Consider the following 21,893-nt stretch of genomic DNA (forward strand, 5'->3'; position numbering starts at 1 on the left):
CCCGGCCCCGCCCTTTCGTCCCCCTTCCGGAACAGTCGGGCGCCTTCTCGCGACCGGCGCGTAGGTGACGCCCGGGACGTCGCGCTGAGTCACGGTGAGGCGGCCGCACAAGCGCTGAGTCAGTGTGTGGGGATTCCCCGCCGCAGGCCCCGGGTCCCCGCGTTCGCGCTGGCCCCCGGACGAGACGGCAGTGAGTCATCCCAGACGCCGCGCCCCGGGGTCCAGAGGAGGGGTCCTGGGGGGCGAGGGGTCGGCGGGGTGGGGCGGCCCCGGCGGAGGGACAGGACGCGGGGAGGGCCCCGGTGCCACCCGCGTCCCCGCAGCACAGGGAGGAGCTCGTGGTCGTCCTGACCGTAGGAAAGGACTGAATACACGGACGTTTTCCGGTATAATTTCAGACTTAGAGAAAGTTACAGGAGCGGCATGGGAAACGCCCACAGCCCCAGCGCTGGGTGCCCGAGTGTTGGTGTCACCTGCACCGCCACCACCTCTTCCCTCTAAGCCCCGAGCAGGCCGCGGAGCTGCTGCCCCAGGGGCAGGGGCAGGTGCCAGGTGCCAGGTGCCAGGTGCGCTTCCCCGGCCGGGCCCCTCCCAGCTGCCCCAGTGGGAGATGGCGGGAACAGTCCACGGCCCGGCTCGGCTTCTGCCGCCGGCTCAGCCGCGACTTTCCTTTCGGGCCGGGATCCCCGCCCAGACTCAACCTGGGCTCCTCGGTTCCGGCACAGACCCTGCGGCCCTCGTGTCCTTGACGGACCTTCCTGGAGGGCCCAGAGCCTTGTAGGATGACCCTCAGGCGGGATCCTCCAGCGTTTCCACAGGGCCAGGCTCGGCTCTTGTTTTCTCGACAAGAACACCCAGAAAGCATGCTGGGCTCTTGGGGCATGTCAACCCATCCTGCCCCTGGCAGTGCTGGTCTGAGGGTGTCTGCTGGGTTCTCCGCAGGGCAAAATCGCCCTTTTCCATTGGTAAATGCATTCGTGTTTTGTGGGGAGGCATGGCAGGAGTACACTGTCAGTCATTACTGGACAAAGGCTGTGGCTTCTTATGCCCAGTGTGCTCAATAACCAATCCTGAGATATCTGGGTTTCAAAGATAGAAAGGTTATTGCTAGGTGCTCCGTAGGAGAGCAGATGGCCTAGCAGCCCAAAATCTGTCTCCCCAAGTTTATGGGGTTCAAGGTTTTTAAGGAGTTTATAGCAAGAGGAGATGAGGACATTACAATTTCAAATAGCAAGTTCCAAGCAGAAAAGGAGACAGTGTGATCATCACTCCATAAAAGAATGCACAGGGAAAGGAGGAAAGACAGAGCTACAACTTCAGTACTAAAGGTGGGAACTGAAAGGAAGGGAGACAGGTTCTCTCTCACCAGCAGAGTGTAGCCCGTAGGTTTGCAAATGTAAGGGTTGAAACTAGGAAAGGGCTGACTTCAAATTCTACATTAGCGTTAGGGCCTCTGCCCTACAAGAAAATGTCCAGGTAAAGGGAGTGACAGCGTTTACAGGCACAGAGGCACAAGGTAAGGGCTTTTACAGTCATTTCAGATGTCACAGGGCAGCTGGATTATGTATGGTTTAGGGATTTCATGCGTTTCCCTGTGTCTACTCCAATACCTCAGAAAGAAAACGCAAATATGATTCAGTAATCAAAATCATTCCTTAAGTCCTAATTTCTTGGTTACATCATCCTGCTGGAGTCAGACCGTCGCCCACCAACTTTTACCTCCACTGGTGTTCGTGGAGTCACCAAGAGTCAGTCCGACTCAAAATCAAATAGCCATTGTTACTTCAGTTCTGTCATTTCTTCTACACTTATTAATTAGTTGGCATTCTACTGTAAGGGACAGATTTCCCTTTTCCGTTTAGTTTTTATTCGTTTGTTTATAGCAGTATGGACTCATAAATTTTTCTGATTCACTGGGTTGTATTCTGCTGTCATAATTTGTTGTGGATGTTCCGATTGTCCCCACTTTGGCCAGGGAGGTGCAGAAAGAAAACGCTCCTAGGGAAGCTGTTTGAAACCAGAAGCCAAAGGACCAGCAGACTCCAGCCATGCACCTTCCCACCTGCCAGAGGGGTCCCAGACCCTCCCTGAGAGTGGGAGGAGCCAAGTGAGGGTCCAGCGCTCAAGGGAACGCACGTGCGCACGCGCGCGCGCACACACCCCAGCAAGCCTTGAGGTGCATGCCGTCCAAGGGCCCCTGGGAAGGACATCACACAAGCAGCTTCTGTTTTTATAGTTCCAGTCGCTGGCCCGGGAGATATGAAAAAAGATTAAGCTGCCTCCTGCCTCTCTGTCCCCAGGAGCTCGCTGTCTTGTTCTTAGAGGAGAAAGACCCACTTCTGGAAACTCCTGGGCAATACGTGTCTTTGAGGTTGTAGAGCAGAGATTGTGCTGAGGGACGTTTCCACGTGGAAGAAAGCTTCGGTTGACCCTTGAGGGCAGGACAGACTGGGAAGAGGCAGAGGCGAGAGGGAGCTGTTTAAACAAAGGCTGTGTGTTGGGCAGAACACTTTTTTTTTTAATTTTGTACCAAATAAACATTTTTTGCTTGTCTCATGCATACGTTAAAGTTTTAAAATATTAATTACCATCTGTTTTCAACACCCTGCATTGGCATTCCTTTGTTCTTCCTTATACAGAAGCATTGTTAAATTTGCACATTTAGTCACTATCATTATACACTCAAGGCATTCCTAGATTACACCATCTCAGTCTTTATTATCTATCTTTCCTTCTGATTTCATTTGTGCCCCCAGCCCTCTTCCCTCTATCATTCTCACATTCAGCTTCATTCAGTGTTCTAACATTATTGCATTATTGTACAGCCTTCCACAGTGGTTGTACCATTTGACATTCCCACCAACAGTGAATAAGTGTGACTCGTTCTCCACATCCTCTCCAGCACTTGTTGTTTTCTGTTTTATTGATAATGGCCATTCTGGTGGGTGTGAGATGATATCTCATTGTGGTTTTGATTTGCATTTCCCTAATAGGGAAATTGAGCATCTTTTCATGAGCCTTTTGACCATTTGTATTTCCTCTTCTGAGAAGTGCCTGTTCGTATCTTTTGCCCATTTGGTAATTGGGTTGTCTTTTTGTTATTGAGTTGAACAATCTCTTTATATACTCTGGATACTAGACCTTTATCTGATATATCGTTTCCAAATATTGTCTCCTATTGTGTAGGCTGTCTTTTTACTTTCTTGACGAAGATCTTTAATGCACAAAAGTGTTTAATTTTGAGGAGTTCCCAATTATTTCTCTCTTTCTTCAATGCTTGTGCTTTGGGTGTAAGGTCTAGGAAACTGTCTTCTATTATAAGATTGATAAGATATTTCCCTGCATTTTCTTCTAACAGTTTTATGGTCTTAGATCTAATGTTTAGGTCTTTGATCCACTTTGAGTTAATTTTTGTGTAGGGTGTGAGATATGGATCCTCTTTCATTCTTTTGCATGTGGACATCCAGTTCTCTAGGTACCATTTATTGAAGAGACTATTCTGGGCAGAACTCTTGACTGCAAGTGTTGAGAACCCAACTCAAAGTAGATTTTTTCCACAAGGCGAACTCAATGGCCTTGAGCTTCAGATGTGCGTGGAAGTTGTCAAGACCCACTCTGTGTGCCACCCCCATCCTGCTGCAGGGCAGCCTCCATGGGCAGTGCGGGGAGCTGGCAGCCCTGGCCGCAGCCTCCAGTCCCCGCTCTCGGTGGGGACCTGAATTAGTTAGGGTTCTCTAGAGAAGCAGAATCAACAGCGAACACTCGCAAATATAAAATTTATAAAAGTGTCTCATGTAACCATGGAAACACAGAGTCCAGAATCCGCAGGGCAGGCTGTGAAGCCGACGATTCCGATGGAGAGTCTGGGCGAACTCCACAGGCGAGGCTCGCCAGCCGAAGCAGGAAGAGAGCCTGTCTCTTCTGAATCCTCCTTGAAAGTCTTCCATTGATTAGATTGAGCATCACTCATTGTAGATGACACTCCCCTTGGCTGGTTACAAATGGAATCAGCTGTGGATGCAGCTGACGTGATCATGATCTAATCTATGAAATGTCCTCATTGCAACAGACAGGCCAGCACTTGCCCAATCGGACAAACAGGTACCACCACTTGGCCAAGTTGACACATGAAGCTGACCATGAGAGAACCCCGCAGATGGACTCTGGTTGGTCTTCCTTGGACATGTGTAGGGGAAATACACGGGGTCCCAGCTGCAGCACTCCTGAGGGAAAGTGAGATGCTGATAATTCTGCTGAGACAACAGGCCTTCGCTGGGAGTCATCTGGGGAAACCAGGAGATAAGGCACCATAAGCAGATATCCACTCCCTTCGTCCGGCAAGTGGCAGCCCTGCGGGATCTCACAGAACTGGGGAGAGGTCCTACGCCAAAGGATGGTGTTATTAACAGTTGGGGGGGTGATGCTGGGGCAGCAGCCTTAGGTTCAACAGTGGTGTGTTGGCGGGTCAAGGGCAAGGCGAGAAGAAGACAAAAGAGTAAAGTACAAAGTCTGGGGTCATGGTGATGAGATAAACATAGAAGACCCAGAGTGCCGGGCAGAGACACCAGCTTCATTTGACTGGTAGTGGAGACAGTTAGCTTGTTGTCCAAGAAGTCCAGTTATAAGACTGGCCTTTGTGGAGACAAATCTGAAGGTGACGTACAGGATGTAGGGGGAGCTTGAGAGAGGAGCTCAGAGTGTGTGGATATGGTCCTGGTCTGTGGAGGGTCTCGGGATGGTGAAGGTGAGAAAGGAGGGACACGTTCAGAACCCAAAACCAGAACTGCTAGAACTCTTCAAGTATCTGGGGGTGAAAAGGAGGAGGGCACACCATGTTTAAAGTGTGGAGAACTGGAGGAGCTGGCAAAAACAGGAAGAGAATCAAGGTTTATTTGTCTGCAAGCTGCTGGAATGCGATATACCAGAACTGGAACAGTTTTTAAAAAGGGGAATTTAATAACTTACAAGTTTACAGTTCTCACCCTATGAAAATGTCCAAACTAAGACATCCAGTGAAAGATACTTTAATTCAAGGAAGGCCGATGAGTCACTAACACCTCTGGGATGGGACGTGGCTGCATCTCTTGGTCCCTTGTGCCTGGGCTCCGCTGCTTTCAGCCTCTGTTCCTGTGGGGGTTTCTCACTTTGCTTCTCCAGGGCTGGCTTTCATCTCTTGGCTTCCCTTGGCTCCAGCTTCAGGCTTGCTTAACATCTCTGCTGGGCTCCAAGAATCTCCAAACATCCGTGTGTCTGTCTTCCTCGTGTCAGCATCTCTGTCAGCTGACACACGTGGCTGTTTGGGGGTATATGGAGTTTTGGAAAACTGAAATAATATTTAAGAAACCAAGACAATGAGTAAAGTCTCCAAAAAAGGGATGAAGAAGTGGCCAGAATCGAGCATGAGGAGTGCTTGCAGATAGGGAAGGAACGGGAAGGAGATGCTGGGAGAGATGTTCGGTGCTGCACGGAGGAAGAAGAGCGGCAGGCAGGTCAGTCACCACCCTGAACCCAGGAGGGGCAGGATCTGAACAGCCACCGCCAAGTTTGGCTGGAGGAAGGACTTTGGGAAAGTAATTTCTGTGTATTTATGTAGCCGTCAGTGTGCCCTGTGTGTGCTGATTAACAAGCCCACAGGCATCATGGTTGAAGCCATGAAGTTGTGTTTCTTGCTCACACTTTGTTTGTATGCTGTGTAGACAAGCTCCTTTCCCTCACCTCGCCTGGGAGACCTGGACGATAGAAAAGCCCCTGGAGGCCTCACCTGGGAGACCTGGATGGTAGAGCAGGCCCTGGAAGCCTCACCTGGGACAATAGAGCTGCCCCAGAGGCCTCACCTGGGAGACCTAAATGATAGAGAAGCCCCTGGAGGCCTCACCTGGGAGATCTGGATGATAGAGAAGCCCTGGAGGCCTCACCTGGGAGACCTGGATGATAGAGAAGCCCTGGAGGCCTCACCTGGGAGATCTGGATGATAGAGAAGCCCTGGAGGCCTCACCTGGGAGATCTGGATGATAGAGAAGCCCTGGAGGCCTCACCTGGGAGACCTGGATGATAGAGAAGCCCCTGGAGGCCTCACCTGGGAGACCTGGATGGTAGAGCTGTCCCTGAGGCCTCACCTGGGAGACCTGGACAATAGAGCTGCCCCTGAGGCCTCACCTGGGAGACCTGGACAATAGAGCAGGCCCTGGAGGCCTCACCTGGGACGATAGAGCTGCCCCAGAGGCCTCACCTGGGAGACTGGATGATAGAGCAGGCCCTAGAGGACTTCCTGGTGTGCTTGGCAGAGGGAGGAGGGCTTAGCACTGCCTGGCCTCCCAGGTCACTTCTGTCACCTGAATCCACCCAGCCAGGACGGACTGGGAAGAGCAGCCCTGCAGTGCCTGGAGGAGCAGGAACTGTTTGCTGTCGGAAGATTGCCACATGGAGAAATGGTGGGGGTCAAATTTTAGGCCGAAAGAGGGCAAATAGTGAGATTTCATAATTGAGCGCCCAGATGGCATCTCTGCTGTGTTCTCAGATTTGGATCAGAAGCCCCCTGAAGACAGACGCCACACGCTTTATTCCTTCATCTGTGAAGTTATCAGTTGGGCTTCTTCAGGTAGCAAAAACAGAAACCTGCTCAGGTGAAGACAGGACCCACCTGGCCTTTCCTAGCGGTGCCCTTCCCACCTGGCTGCCCTCGGGGTGGGAAGAGGTGCCTTTGGCTCTATTTCACACCACGATCAGGCTCCCCGCAGCAGCCAGGGACCAGATGTCCTTTCCCCTTATCACCTCCTTTCCAAGGGGAAGGCACCTCTACAAAAGGCCTGGGGTGGGGGGCGCCTCCAGAAAAGGCCAGGTGGGGAGGGCGCCTCCAGGAAAGGCGCCTGTGGGGCAAGACATGGGGCAGCGTGGGGGTGCCCGTTGGCGGGGCTCCTGCCGGGGCCCAGGTGTGCTTTCTTGGCCTTCAGAGTGCTGGGGACTGCCGACAAGGGCTCTCGGGATGCCGCGGGGTGAGCTTCACAACTCTTCTGTGCATCCAAGACACCTTCAAAATTAGAAAAATTAAGGAATGGCATTGGGTCTATCTGCTAGATACCAAGATTTTACTTGCTTTGGGAGCCGGACGTTGGAGCAGGACTTAATGGGTGCAGGATCGAAGGCCCTGGTCACTGCTAAGTGACCTGTGGTTTCACCGAGCTGCATCCGTTCCACTGAATGTTCAAGTTCGACTAAAGCGGAAAGCGTCTCGGTGGCCGAGTGTCCGGGCGTGGGAGACCCGTCTCCCCGCAGAGGCCGAGCCAGAGGGTGCTGCACTCGCTGGGGCGTGGACAGCCGGTTTTGATGAACTTGGGGACTTCGTGGCCCTTCAAGCCTTGGCTGGGATGGGCAGCTGCTCCTGGCTTGGCTGGGGAAGTCGTTGGCCCTCTGCCTTGGGAGCGAGCGTGCCCTGCCTCCCGTGCAGAGGCTTCCTTCCGATTCCGTGTGGTTCTCACCTGAGCAGTGCGGCCAGGCCACGAGAGGTGTGGGGGGAGGGGCAGGGGGCGGGGCCACTGGGAAGGACACTGTCACCAGTGGTCCAAGCCTCTGGTCCCACTGAGGCCCTGCGTGGTGCCGAGCAGGCAGCGGAGCCAGTTCCCCAGGACACCCCGGTGCCTTCAGGCTTGGCTGGTGCGTGAATGGTCTCATCGAGTGTTTAACCCTCCTGACGCCCCAGCCCGTTCTGGAGGCTGCTGCCGAGCTTCCCATTATTCACTCCTGCTGACCGGCTGCCCCGCGCCAGTGCCCTCACCTCTGCACACTGGCTGGGCCCCTGAGTCTGAGCGTCCATCAGTCTTGGGTGGAAATGGAGAGGGAGCCATTCCTAAACGGAAGCTGCCCGCCCGGACGTGCGCCCTGGACAGAGCTGATCCCAGATAGGGGCCACACAGCGCCCTCTCTGCAGCCCAGCGGGACAGGAAGGCCTTCGGGCCAGCTCACAGGGTCTGCTGAGACTGCTGTCACAGGAGACCCTTGGCTGGGTGCTTTTTTTTTAATGCATGAGGTTTGCACAAAGAGGCTGCTGGGTGAGCAAGGCGCGTTTCCCTAAAGAAAATGAGCAGCCCAGGGCAGCGTGGCCCTAGGGCCCAGGGGCGGGACACAGCATCTGGCCGGGAAGGAGCTGGGGGATGCAAGCCCCTCCTGTCACGAGGCCCCGGGCAGAGCTGGTCGGGCCTGGGCTCAGGCCCCCCCAGTCTCCAGGAGCTGGGCAGGGAGCCCAGGGACTCGGTTCCTTCTTTCTGGTCCACGACGCACCTTGTCTTTTGTTATCCCATCGGGGCCGGCCAGCGGCCTCGCCCGTGTGCGGCCTGCGGTATCGGTGGCTTTCCCAGAGGGGCCAAGACGAGATCGGGAGAATTCCACCCTCAGGGGAAGAAGTGACACAGCAAAGGAAGAGACAGTGGGTGGCCAGGAAGGGAGGGCTGCGGGCCCAGGAGGCAGCCCACTGGTCCTTGGAAAGGGCTGCCTGGCCCTTCTCTGCTAACAACTAAAACTATACAGACGGTGCACGGGCACTGGGGCCTCACCTGCCGGGGGCAGGTTGGTCCATTGGACTCTGGACCCTCGCGCGGCCTCTCCTACTGCTCGGCGAGTACCAGCATCACTTTCCAGCAGCTTCCAGGCGTCTCCAACAGCATCCAGCTCTTGGCAAGAGCTCCTGCACTGTTAGTCGTTGAATCCAGCTTGAGGGGAGAGCCAGCGCTGTCCTCACATTGGGCGTCGCTCCTGGACAAACACCTTTGCCATTTCAGCCGTTTTTAAGTCACGATTCAGTGGCATCACTTGAGTTCACGATGTTGTGCCACTGTCACCTCTATTTCAAGACTTTCCATCCTCCAAACAGACACTCTCACCGTTAACAATAAGCCCGTTTACGTGCAGGTCCCGCCGCGCTGCTGCAGCTCGGGACTTCACTCCCGTCCCCTGGTGTGGACAGCCCTTCGCTTCCCCGCTGTCGTCCCTGGACGCGGGGCTGCTCCCGCCATCCGGCTGCGTGGACGCGGCTGTGGTGGACACTGGTGCCCTCCTGCCCACGGCCGTGCTCTTGCTCTTTAGGGAGACCCGTGTGGGGTGCTGGCCCCGTGGTGACCACCTGACGGCTGCAGCCACCTGGCCGGGCCCTTGGTGGCTGTGCGGTGCTGGCCATGCTCCCAACACGGGTGTTTAGGGGTGAAGGGACCAGAGAAAGGAAAAGGGGAAGCAAGCGAGCATGTCTGGCGGGGACGGGGGACTCACGATCTCTGTAGTGGCAAGAGCATGACCAGGGCTGAGCCCTCCCCACGCAGACAGCGCCTGGGCGAGCGCGAGGCTGGGGGGCTGCGTCTGGTGGCGGGGATTCTCCGGGCTCACGAGGGGCCCCTGGGAGTGGCAGGGGCAGCCCTAGCCTCCCACAGCGGTGCTCCAGCCCCGCCCCAGACCTTTACCCTGGCTTGACTCTTCCATGCCGGCTGGACGAGTCCTCTCTGAGCACGTGGGGGGCGCTGGGCTCCCCAGGGTGGGACCCGTAGGCTGCCAGGGTGCACCTTAAAAACAAAATTCCTGCTCACTGGTCCCACCCTCCCCACGGTCTCGGAAGGGGGATAGGGTACAGGTCGGTGCTCTACCTGCCCCAGCCCCGGGGGTGTGAGCAGAACGCCCCAGGAGGCCGCGTGGCCGAATAGGACCAGGCGTCCCATAGGCACAGAAAAGCGCAGGAGGGTGTAGTGGGCCACCCGTTTCAGTGTCCAGCTTTGCCCCTCGGTACAGAGGCCGAGATTGTCCTTCTGATGGAGCAGGTGGGGGGCATGCTGGGGTTACCGCAGAGGAGTCAGGACGCACCGAGGAGCCACCCCCCCCCCGGCTTCGGGGTGTCCTCACTCACAGGGCGGGCATGACAGGCAGCATGCGCTTGGGTGGCACTTCCACCGCAGCACTGGTCACCTATTCTGGAAGCGAACCTCCTGCTGCTCGAGCAGAGCCTCCACTCCTGGCATGCTAAGCCCAACATCACTGGTCCCGCAGACCTTGAGCCCAGGACTGGGGGTCCCGGGAGCAGCACAGCTTTCCCATAGGCTCGGCCAGGGGCAGCTTCTGCGTCCCAGTGCGAGGGGGGAGGTTCTGCCCACATCCTAAAGGCAAGTCTCCAGGCAGGGGTCCCAGCGAAGGCCCAGGCCAGGGCTGCTTCGGCCCCCGCAGACGGCGGAAGGATAAAGCAGGGACAGGTCAGCGGGTGCAGGGCCCACAGCTCAGCCCCCGCCCAGCGGCTGGCAAGCCCACACCCCCTCAGGGCCCCACTGCTCGCCAGGATGCCAGGCCCCAGCATGAGCACCTGCCTGGCCACCCCAGCGCGACTGGGGGCTTTGCTGGCAGAAGCCCAACGTGTCCCCGCCGTCCCTCTCGTGTTCACCCAATACCCGCGGGCCTGAGCTCCCACTCCCTCCAGGCCCCTGTGAGCAGCCTGTGCAGTCGGGCGAGGAGCAGCCTGAATTTGGTGGGGGCATTTTTGCAGCCCCGGGACAGAGCCCAGAGACCATGGCACCTGGCCCCGGGTACGTGGCCAGGGCACACCAAGTGCAGTCCCTGAAACTGCAGGATAAGGCGTAGACAAGCATTTATTACTACAGATTTACCAGTGACTACTCATCCATATTTTACCCTGAAGCTTCATGAAAAACAGATGCAGTGGGGTACAGTCGTATGGTAGGGAGCAGCCCATGGTGGGGTCCTGCCCTGTGGTGGAGAGTGGCCATCTCTGGAGGTGTCAGTAGGCGGTCGTGCATAGCACCTGGTGGAAGGATGTGGGCTGGGTTGGCCTGGAGGCTCAGTGTTGCTGCTAATGATGACTCCCCGTGTGCAGACGGAAAAGCCCTGGCCAGCTGTGCCTTGGGGTCTCGGTCTGCCCTCATGCACGCCGGCCCCTGCTCTGGCCAGCTTTGCCTCTTGAACTGCCCAGCAGACCCTCACCCCTGCACACCTCCTCTCTCAGGACCGTCCCTGCACGCTGGGACTGGCCCACGGTCAGGTGTCCTGTCTCGGCCAGGCCCAGCAGCCTGCCAGGTGCTGCAGGTGACAGGGCAGGTCAGGTGAGCCCGGCCTTGCCCCCACGCCTCCGTTGTGAGACTCCGTAGGGGGGTGGCTGTAAGTTCTGCATCGTGTGTTTTCTCATCCAGCGCCATGGCTCTGCCAGGTCTTAAGGCCAAGGGACGGGATGCCCACAGCCGGCCTGCACAGAGCCCCCTCCTGCTCAAGGCCCCATGCGGGGGCAGCCTTTGCTGTCTCCAGCGAAGGGCGAGGAACATGATTCCCAAAGGCAAAACCTGCTGCGTGAAGAGCCAGAGATGCCTGCCAGGCACTGCCTGTCCCTGGGCTTCGCGGTGGGTCTCCGACCTGTTGGGGTTTCTGTCCACCGCCTGGACACAGAACCCTTACCAAGGCCCCTCGAGTGCACCTGCCATGGCAGCTGGTCCTGGTCACGTGACACCACTGAGGAGTCATGTGATCCGGACGGTCCAGCCTGGGGGCCGAGAACAGGGTGGAAGACGGCGCCTGGCTAGGGGCGGCTGTTGCAACCCTTCCTGGGCACAGGAGGGAGGAGAATGCTGTCGCCACGCCAGGCTGTGGGAGTCTGCTCCAGCGAGGGCACCGCTTCTGTTGCAGAGCTTTCAGGGGCTTCCGCTGGTCAGCTTAGCTGTAGTCCACTTCCACATTTAATGCTCGGTTTTATTTCATTTTTACAGCTCAGAACTTTAATGCGTAGCAGAAGTACATGCTCGAAGGAGGATGCGTGCAGAAGTTCTCCAAATATGTGGGGCTGGAATAACGATTTCAGTGGGAATATAGTGAGACCCACCATCCTGTGTCCTTTACACATTTGGGGCTGGCACTAATCTCTCGCCATCTCCCAGGATGCATTATGAGTTTTGATTTAATGTATTAGAAAGGGGGGGCAGGGTTGCTGTAGTTTGTTTGTTTTTTGGCATGGGCAGGCTCCAGGAATCGAACTCGCGTCTCCGGCATTGCAGGCAAGAACTCTGCCACTGAGCCACCATTGCCTGCCCGGTTGCTATAGTTTTGAGGCCCCCACCTGGCTTCTCGGCTGATAGCTTCCTCCAGGCAAGGAGCCAACGTTAGGGTCCTCCCCTTGCCACATATGTCTGTCCGGTTATGTATTTGGGGAGCTGTGGGTCCAGACGGCCGCTGGACAAGCATAATGCCAACTGGGCCTGTGATGATGGGGCCTTTCCTCGGGCAGGGTGGCCTGAGAGCCCTCCGGGCAAGGTTGGGGGAATGGTGGCCCTTGCCCTGGTGTCTGTGGCTCATCCCCAGGATGACTCAGTCTCTCCTTTGGCCAGTGGGCAAAAGGCCAAGGACTGGCTGTGGTCTGGAAACTGAGCAAGGCATTGTGACTTTGCATCATTTTCCATGTTATCTTCTGCAAGTTTTATAGTTTTGCCTTTTCCATTTAGGTCTGTGACACATTGTTTGAAAGCTGTTAAGATCGGTTTAGGTTCCCTTTTTTTTTTTTTTTTGCATGAGGACGTCCCATCATTCCAGCCCCATTTGTTGACAGACAGTCCCGTCTGCTTTGAATGGCCTTTGCTCCTTTGCGGGCTCTGGGTGTGGGTTCTCTGTTCTGCTCCGCTGCTCTCCCTGCATCTCCTTCCAGCAGTGCCTCCCTGCCTTGATCACTGGAGTTCAGAGTAAGTCTTGAAGTCAGGCAGCACCACCTGCTTTAACTCGGTTTTTGTGCACACGCCAGAGGCCCCCACGCTCCACTGCCCACCACCGGTGAGGCAGCAAGGGGTCCTCACTGCCAGCCCCCTGGCCGATGGCTCAGCTCTGAACAGCGTAGACTGGGCTTCCCGGCTCCGCTCTGGAAACCGACTCTGGGCCCGGGGTTTGCCTGTGGGGCCACCAGGGGAGGCTCGGTGAACAGCCCCTGTAGGACGGGAGAGGTGCAGGGTTGGCAGAGATGGAAGCTGGACTGCCCTATGGACTGTCCGAGTGGGGGCCCCTCACCACTGTCCTGAATTGAAGTGGGGGGGCTGGATCCTCATGCCCCTCCGAGCCCCCCACCCCCTCCCCGTCCCCCGCCAGTCAGCTGGTTATCAGTGCAGATGTCGTGAGCAGATGCCGAGGCTTCCTGCAGGGGTAATGGGGCCTGTGTCCCGAAGAGGTTCCAGGTGGGTGCCACTGCAGCACCCCCTGTCCCCCAGGTCTCCTCTGAGAGCCCTGTTCCATCCACACCTGCGCCTGAGCCAGGAGGGCTCAGGTCACAGCTGGGAGAAAGCCTGTAAGATAATCGCTGCACCTGACCTCCGCCTGGAGGACCAGAGGGGAGCAGGGGGGCACGTAGGTGCCCGTTAAGGCATCAGCCAGGCCCCTTCCATGGGGACTGCGGCTGCTCCCCCAGAGGCAGTGGGAGTGAGGAAACAAACGCGACAGCTGCCTGGAGACTCTCGGTGGCCCCGCTCTCAAGCCTGCATCTGCAGGAGCTTCCCTCTTGCCCCGCCCCGGGCCCCAGCCAGGCCCAGCCACATTATCACCGATCGCATTGTCATGAAAAGATTAGAATGGTTTAATCAAGCCAGGACAGAGGCTGGAGATGAACTGCCCATCAGTCAATATTAACACAAGTGAGGATTAGAAATTCGTTGGTGGCTTAACTGATATTTTTAGAATTCCAGTGGAAGGGGGAAAGGATTCTAAAGGCAGGAAAGTGGTAAATGCTCCATAATTCAGTAAAGGATCACAGTTAGCTTAATGTCCTTTGTAAAGAAAATGTTACAAATGATATGGGAGGATTTAGCTTTAAAATTGCTTGAAAAGCGGAATTTGATCTGCGACGGGCAGCCCAGATTCGTGGGAGGAGAACCCTGCCGTTAGTGGTGTTGGAGAAGTTAAGGGACACTGTGCGAGCAAGGAGAGTGCCTTGTGTACTTAGCCGCCCCATGAAGAATTCGATAATGCTTAAAGATTTATTCTGCAGGTCGGAAGCGGGAAAAGATGTAAGAAGAAACAGCGGGTGTGCCCACACGCTGCAGCCTGCGGTGTTGGGCGGGAGGGAGCTTGGTGCCCGGCCACCTCCCGAGGGACCTGCCTCCCGCCTCCCCAGCGCCTCCTTCAACAGGAACGACGCCCATGTGTGGCGGAAGTGGCCCTTCTGTAACCCCGAATGGGGCCTGGCAGGCCTGGGGCCCCTGCATGGACACTACTGGTGCAGGACACTGCAGGACGCCCAGTCAGTCCCCAGCGGACTTGGTGGACACGGATGCTCCCTGGGTGTCAGGGCCGAGACACTGCAGGGCCTGGAGAGGCCTCAAAGCGGCTCGGCCAGCTGCCCACAGGGCCTGTGCAGCCCCTGCCTGAGAGCCACCGTGGTCCATTCAGGCCTTCAGCAGCACGTGGGCGCGGGGGCCGAGCTGATGCAGTGCGTCCGGGGGCGAGGGTGGCCCAGCCCACAGGGCGCTTGACGGGGAAGCTGCCTGCAGAGGGCGGAGGGCAGCCCCTCCCCAGAGCCTGTCACAGCCCACGGGCAGGGCCCTTGTGACCCCTGACAGTGCCGAGGCCTCGAGCCTTGTCCCCTGGGCAGCACAGGCCTGCACTTGCACGGGCAGTTTTCAAAACCTTGTCCTTGAGGGATGTCCCCAGGAAAAAGGTCAGTGCTCTCAGCTCCCTACTGGACAGGAGGAGGGGTGACCCCAGGCCCCGGCCCCCAGACCACAATGCTCAAGCCCCCGGAAGCTGCCCAGTCCCCCGCCCCAGGGCCCGCGGGCCTTGGGGCCTCCTGGCATTCGGTGTTTTCTTGAAGAAGCTGCTCCTCCCCTCCTTCTAATTGCAAAGAGGATAGTCCTCCTTCCTCAAAGGACAGCCAGCTCTGCAGATCCCTGTGGAGACAGCCCAGGGGTGAGGCGGGCAGGGCTGCAGCCACTTGGACAGATGGAGTGGTGTCCAGGGCTGGCCGAGGAGTTAAGGTGTCTAGCAGGTGGTCGAGGCAGGTAGACAGGTGTGCTGAGGCCAGCAACTGGCAAAGCCAGGGACAGGCCACATGTCCAACAGCAACCATTCAGGTGGTCCCGCTGGTAGGACTGGAGGGCCAGGGAGCAGCCGAGGGCGGAGCCTGGAGCTGGGGGCGGAGCCTGAGCCAAGGGCGGACCCTGGAGCCCTCCCCTAGGGCCTTTGCACCAGCTGGCCCCGACCCCAGCCTGACTCTGAATGCTTTTCTCCAGGGGTCCATGTGACTCACTCCCTTGCAGCCTCAGGCCTTTTCTCCAAAAGTTACTTTTTCAACCAAGCCCCTTAGTCCTGCACATGTGGCCCGATGGCCCATCACTGCTTCAGATCTCAGGGCAGCCTTTGCTAAAGCCCTCAGGCAGAAGCAGCCAAGGAGGGCTATAGAGGCAATCCTTTTTTTGTTTGTTATTTTCTTTTTCTCTTTCCTTTCCCCTCTTGGGAGCCAAAATAGTTTGGAAAAGTCACCAGCAGATGGTTCCAGTCAACCACAAAAACAATAGAGTTGTTACAAGGAAGTCTCAGAACATCCAATATCAACTAAGACTTCATGACACACAAAGAAACGGGAAAGTTTGGCTCATTCATAGGAAAAAAATAATTTTCAGGAAACCATCCTTACAGAAGCTAACATATCAGAATTATTAGAGTTTATATCAACTGTCTTGAATGTGCTCAACAAGCTAAAGGAATCTATACACAAAAAAACAAATGGGAATTAGGAAAATGTTGTCTGGACAAAATAAAGAGATGGAAATTGTAAAAAGGAACCAAACATAAATTTTGCAGCTGCAAAGTACATTAGATGGATTCAGCAGCAGATTTGAATGGGCAGAAAAAAGGAATAGTAAACTTGAATACAAGACAGTTGAAATTATCCAGTGTGTGGAAGTAAAGAAAAAATAATGAAAAATGAGCAGGGACCCATGGAGACCGTCAAGCATGCTGACATATGCACCACTGAAGTCCAGAAGGGCAAGAGAGAAAAGTATTGGAGAAACAATGGCCCCAAATTTCTAAAATCTAATGAAAGACATGAATAGACAAGTCCCTGACATCAACAGACTCCAAGCAGGATAGACTCTAAGAGACCTACACCAAGACACATTACAGCAGAATTGTCAGAATCCAAAGACAAAGAGCAGGCTTTGACAGCAGCAGGAGTGAAGTGACTTGTCACATGTAAGGGATCCCTGCTAAGACTAACAGCAGATAACTGGAGGGGCCAGAAGACAGTGCCATGACGCATTTAAAGTCCTTAAAGAAAAAAAGTCAACCACAAATTTTATATCCAGGAAAACTGTCCTCCAAAATGAAGGAGAAATTAAGACATTACAGATAAACAATAGCTGAAAAAGTTGACTGCCAGAAAGAAGAAAGCCTCAGAAGAAATGCTAAAGGGAGTTTAAGTTAGAGAGATGGTTAAAGGGAGCCTATATTAGGCTGATATAAAAGGACACTAGATAGTAACTCAAAGCCATAAGAGAAATAAAGAATACAGGTAAAGGTAACTACCATATGACTTAAAAGGCAAATGTGTAAAATAACTAAAATCTATGTTAATGAGCACACAATGTATAAAGGTGTCATCTGAGAGTAAAAACATAAAAGGGATGGATGGAGATAGAAGTAGAGAGTCTATATATTCAGAAACTAGGGTTGGTACCAGTTAAACTGGTTATTAGGTTTAGATGTTAATTGTCATTGCAAAGGCAGCTACTAAGGAAATAGCTAAAATATGTAAATAAAGTGAAAGAAGGAAATCAAATGGCACACTACAAAATATATATGGCAATTATGAGTAATTGAGGGCAAGAAAACATACAAGATGTAGGGAAAAAAAATCACTGAACGACAGAAGTAAATCCTTCCTTCTCAGTTATTACCTTAAATGTCAGTAGAGTAAACTCTCCTATTAAAAGGCAGAGATTGGTAGATTGGAGGAAAAAGCATTATCTGTCTCTGTGCTGTCTACAAGACAAAAAGAGGTTGAAAGTAAAAGGGTGAAAAAAATATTCTATGCAAACAGTCATCAAAAGAGGTAATCAAAAGAGAGATGGAGTAGCTGTATTGTCAGACGAAATGGACTTTAAGTCAAAAACTATTACAAAAGAAAAGGGGCACCGAATATTGACAGAAGGTTCAATTCATCAAAAACATATTATGATTATAAACATATATGCACCTCATAACAGAGCCACAGAATACATGAAGTAAAACTTGACAAAATTGAAAGGAGAAATAGTTCTACAATAATAGTTGAAGACTTCAGTGCACTTGCAATAATCGATTAACATCTAGACAGAAGGTCAATAAAGAAACAGAGGACTTGAGCAAAACAATCAGAACAAATAGACATATATAGGAGCCTCCACCCAACAACAGCAGAAAATACACTTTCTTCCTAAGTGTTCATGGAACATTCTGCAGGGTAGAACATATGTTAGACCGCAAATCAAATCTTAATAAGCTTATAAATATCAAAATCATACAAAGTATCTTCTCTTACCACAATAAATAGAGCTAGAAATAATTAACAAAAGGAAAACTTGAAAATTTACATGTATGTGGAAATTAAACAACATCCTATTAAACAACCTGTGAGTCAAAGAATAAATCACAAGGGAAATTAGAAATTATCTTGAGGTGAGTGAAAACAAAAATATAACATACCAAAATCTATGGGATGCAGTGAAGGCAGTGCTCAGAGAGAAACAGCTCTGAATCCCTAAATTAAAAAAGAAGAAAGATCATAACTCAATAGCCCAACTTTGCAGCTAAAGAAACTAGAAGAAGAGTAAACCAAGCCCAAAGTTTGTAGAAGAAAGGAACGAGTAAAGATCAGAGCAGAGAAAAATGAATTAGAGAATAAGCAGAGAAAATCAACAATCCTTTGGAAAAGATCAATAAAACTGAAAAACTTCTAGCCAAACTGAAAAAAAAATGAGGACAAATAACTAAAATCAAGAATGAAAGGGGGCCCATTACTACTGACCTTACAGAAATAAAAAGTATTATAAGAGGGTACTATGAACAGTTATCTACTGTATTAGTTTGAAAGCTGCTGGAATGCAATATACTAGATATGGAATGGCTTTTAAAAGGGGGATTTAATAAATTGCAAATTTTCATTCTAAGCCTATGAAGATGTCCAAATAAAGGCATCCAGGAAAAGATACCTTAATTCAAGGAAGTCTGATGGGTCTGGACCATCTCTGTCAGCTGGGAAGGCACGGGGCTGACATCTGCTGGTCCTTTGCGCCTGGGCTCCATTGCTTTCAGCCTCTGTTCCTGTGGGGGTTCCTCACTTTGCTTCTCCAGGGCTGGCTTTTTTCTCTTGTCTTCTCTTGGCTCTCTCCAGGTTCTGGCTTGCTTAACATCTCATGGCAATGCCTGCTGGGCTCCAAGCATCTCCAAACATCCATGTCTCTGTTCTGACATCTCTCCAAAATATTTCCTTTTATAAGGGACTCCAGTAAACTAATCAAGACCCACCTGGAATAGGTGGCGTCACATCTCCAGCTAATCAAAAGGTCACACCCACAATTGAGCGCGTCACTCTCTGTGGAGATAATCTAATCAGAATTTCCACCCTACAATATTGTTGAATCAGGATTTCTGGGAAAATTCCTAGAAGCATCAAACTACCTAATCTGCCGCAAAAAGAAATATAAATTTTCAACAAATAAAGAGATTGAATCAGTAATTTTAAACCTTCCAAAGAAAAATCAGAAAAGACTGGATGGTCTTACTGCTTAATTCTAATAAACATTTAGCACCAATTCTTCTCAAACTCTCCCAAAAAGATGGAAGAGGAATTATTACTTCCTCATTCTATGAGGCCAGCATTACCCTGATACCAAAGCCAGGTAAAGATAGCACAAGAAATATCCCTTATGAATATAGATGCAGAAATACTCAACAAAATACTAGCAAGCTAAATCCAGCAGTATATTAAAAGGAGTGTACACCATGACCAAGATGGATTTACTCTAGGAATGCAAGGATGGTTCAACATAAGAAAATTGACCAATGAAAAATACCACATTAATAGAGTGAAATAAAAACAATAACATGATAATCTCAATTGATGCAGAAAAGGCATTTGACAAAACTCTTTAAATCCTTTCATGATAAAAACACTCAGAAAACTCAGAATAGAAGGGAATTTTCTCAATACCATAAAAGGCATTTATGTAAAACCCACAGCAAATATCATACTCAATGGTGAAAGCTTTCTCCCTAAGATCAGGAACAAGGCAAGGATGCCTACTGTCACCATGGTTATTCAGCGTGGTCCTGGAGGTCCTAGCCTGAGCAATCAGGCAAGATAAATAAATAAAAGTCACCCAAATTGGAAAGTCACAGTACTGTCATTCGCAGGTGACATGATCCTACAGAAAGAGAATCCACAAGAAAGGCACTAGAATTAATAAATTGAGCAACGTTACAGGATACAAGATAAACATGCAGAAGTCATTTGAGTTTCTACACACTACTAATAAAAATCTGAAATGGAAACCAAGAAAACAATTCCATTTGCAATAGCCTCTAAAAGGATAAAATACCTAGGAATAAATTTAACCAAGAAGGGAAAAAGACTTGTACACGAAAATTACAAAACAGAACTGAAAGAAATTAAAGAAGACCTAATATAAATGGAAATACATCTTAAGTTCATGGATTAGAAGACTTAATATTGTTAAAATTTAATACTGCCTGGAGCAATGTATGAATTCATTGCAATCCCTATCAAAATTATAGCAGACTTTTTTGCAGAAACAGAAAAGGTGATCCCCAAATTCATATGAAATAGCAAGGAGCCCCAAATACCAAACAACTTGAACAAGAGGAACAAAGTTAGAAGACTCACACTTGCTGATTCAAAACTCACTTCAAAGCTACAGTAATTAAAAGTCTGTCATCCTGGTGTAAGGATAGACATACTAGACCAGTGGAATGGAATTGAGAGTCCAGAGGTAAATCCACAGATCTATAGCCAGTTCATTTTCAGCTAGCATTTCCAAGTCTACTCGATGGGGAAAGCTTAGTCTCTTCAACAAATGGTGCTGGAGCAACTGAAAGTCCACATACAAGAATTGATTTGAGATGGACCCACAACCTAACTATAAGAGCTAATTTTATAAAACTCTGACAAGAAAACATAGGGAAATATCTTCAGGACCTTGTAGGAGAAAATGGCCTTTTAGATTTCATACGAAGGCAGAAGCAACAATAACAAAAAAGATGAGATGGACTTCATCAAAATTAAAACTTCTGTGCATCAAAGGACATTATCAAGCTCAAGAAAGTGAAAAGACAACCTACAGAATGGGAGAAAATATTTGGAAACCATGTATCTGGTCAGTGTTTAATGTTCAGAAAATAAAAAGAACTCATACGTCTCAACAACAAAAAGACAAGCATCCCAGTTAAGAACTGGGCCAGTAATTTGAATAGAAGCTTCTCCAGAGATGCTCAAATGCGTATACAGAAGGCTACTCAACATCATAAGCCCAAGCCACCCCCTTTCAGTTATCCCCTTCCCCCTTGGCTTTTATTGCCACTGCTTCTCAACACGTCATATGTACAAATTTTACTATTTATCTCGTGTACTCGACATGTATTTCTGCTTGAATGTGGGGCCAGGATTACTGTTTGTCTTGTTCTCTGGCATATTCCTGCCCCTAGAACTTCTTGATGTGCTCAACTAATATTTGCTTATAGCAGCTTTATTGCGGTACAATCCACACACCGCACAAGCCACCCTTGAAAAGTGCACAACTCACTGCTGTTTAGTAGATTCACAAGGCTGTGCAACATCACCACTATCTAATTCTGGGACCTCCTCATCACCCCCAAAAGAAATGCTCCCCCCATGAGCGGTCACCCCCCTTTCTCCCCAGATTGCAGCAGCCCCAGGCAAGTGCTAATCTGTCTGTGTCTTTAGACTTGTAGGAACAGAGCCGCACGCTGTGGTCTTTCGTGGCCGGCCTCTTCCACGCCGCACGGTGCTCTCAAGGGTCATCCGTGTGGCACGCACGGGCGCTTCGTTCCTTGTTATCGCCACGTAACAGTCCAGTCGTGGACAGGCCACGTTTATTTCCCCTCATCCGCTGGCGGACATTTGGGAGCTTCCTCTTTCAGGCTGTAATAAACAATGCTGCTGGATTTGCTACACGGAGGAGGGAATGAGTCGCGCTAAAAAAATACTCAGGGGGCTTGGAGCTTGAGACCCGGGCAAGGTGGCTTGTGGCAGGAGAGACGCCGCTTTCCTGCTCATCTGGAGGCCGGGCGAGCATGGAGGCGCTTCCACCCGCTTTGCCTTCTTGGACCCCCCACCGGCTCTGCCGGGGCCCCGGCCTGCACCGGAACCCAAGACTCTCCAAGCGGGACGACGTACTAGTCCAGAAATTCACGTCTTCTGTCATGCCCAACTCTGAATAAATCTTAGGGACGAATCCACTTGTTCCCCAGAGCCTGTGAGTCCTGGTTTCCTTTGATTAAGGTTGATTTTCCCACGCCAATTTGCTCCTGAAGACACTGGGCAGGCCTGGTTCTCTTGGAGCCACTTCACATGGCGCCAAACCCGTCTGTCCCGGGCCACCAGGTGCACGAGGCCAGCCCGTTCTGCCGCCGGGGGGGGGCGGGGTGCCGCGGGGACTGGACGTCCCCTCCTGACACGGGAAGTCCTCCACGGGTCCAGGTGCTGCTGGCCATGCGGCGACCTCGGGTGCTCTGAAAACACAGAGGCCGGGGCCACAGCTCAGCCCGGGGACCAGGGGGACCAGGCTGGGACCTGCCCCTGTAGTGCCGACCCTCAGCCGCAAGCAGGGCCCCCAGCCCCTGGCCGTGCCTCCCGAGGAGTGACCCACGGCCGGGGG

General features: G+C 52.1%; 1 protein-coding gene across 2 annotated transcripts; it reads left to right on the plus strand.

The window, feature by feature from the left end:
- Positions 1 to 25: 25 nt before the first annotated feature.
- On the plus strand, positions 26 to 21,642 carry LOC143666869 (uncharacterized). 2 transcript variants are annotated; one of them, XR_013167760.1, is made up of 3 exons: positions 26 to 190; positions 399 to 13,181; positions 20,960 to 21,642. XR_013167760.1 is itself a non-coding variant. In XM_077140426.1 (2 exons), exon 2 carries the CDS (start codon positions 13,950 to 13,952, stop codon positions 14,469 to 14,471), a length of 522 nt encoding a protein of 173 aa, XP_076996541.1. In that variant the 5' UTR covers positions 26 to 190; positions 399 to 13,949; the 3' UTR covers positions 14,472 to 15,134. The 2 variants fall into 2 exon arrangements, 1 of the variants encoding a protein (XP_076996541.1); XM_077140426.1 differs by lacking the exon at positions 20,960 to 21,642 and having other exon boundaries at positions 399 to 15,134.
- Positions 21,643 to 21,893: the final 251 nt, after the last annotated feature.

This window comes from Tamandua tetradactyla, chromosome 23 (genome assembly GCF_023851605.1).
Source record: "Tamandua tetradactyla isolate mTamTet1 chromosome 23, mTamTet1.pri, whole genome shotgun sequence".
Classification (NCBI taxonomy): domain Eukaryota; kingdom Metazoa; phylum Chordata; class Mammalia; order Pilosa; family Myrmecophagidae; genus Tamandua; species Tamandua tetradactyla.

Excerpts from the sequence above, each read along its gene's own strand:
- LOC143666869 (XM_077140426.1), top strand. The coding sequence starts at position 13,950 with ATGAAGAATTCGATAATGCTTAAAGATTTATTCTGCAGGTCGGAAGCG.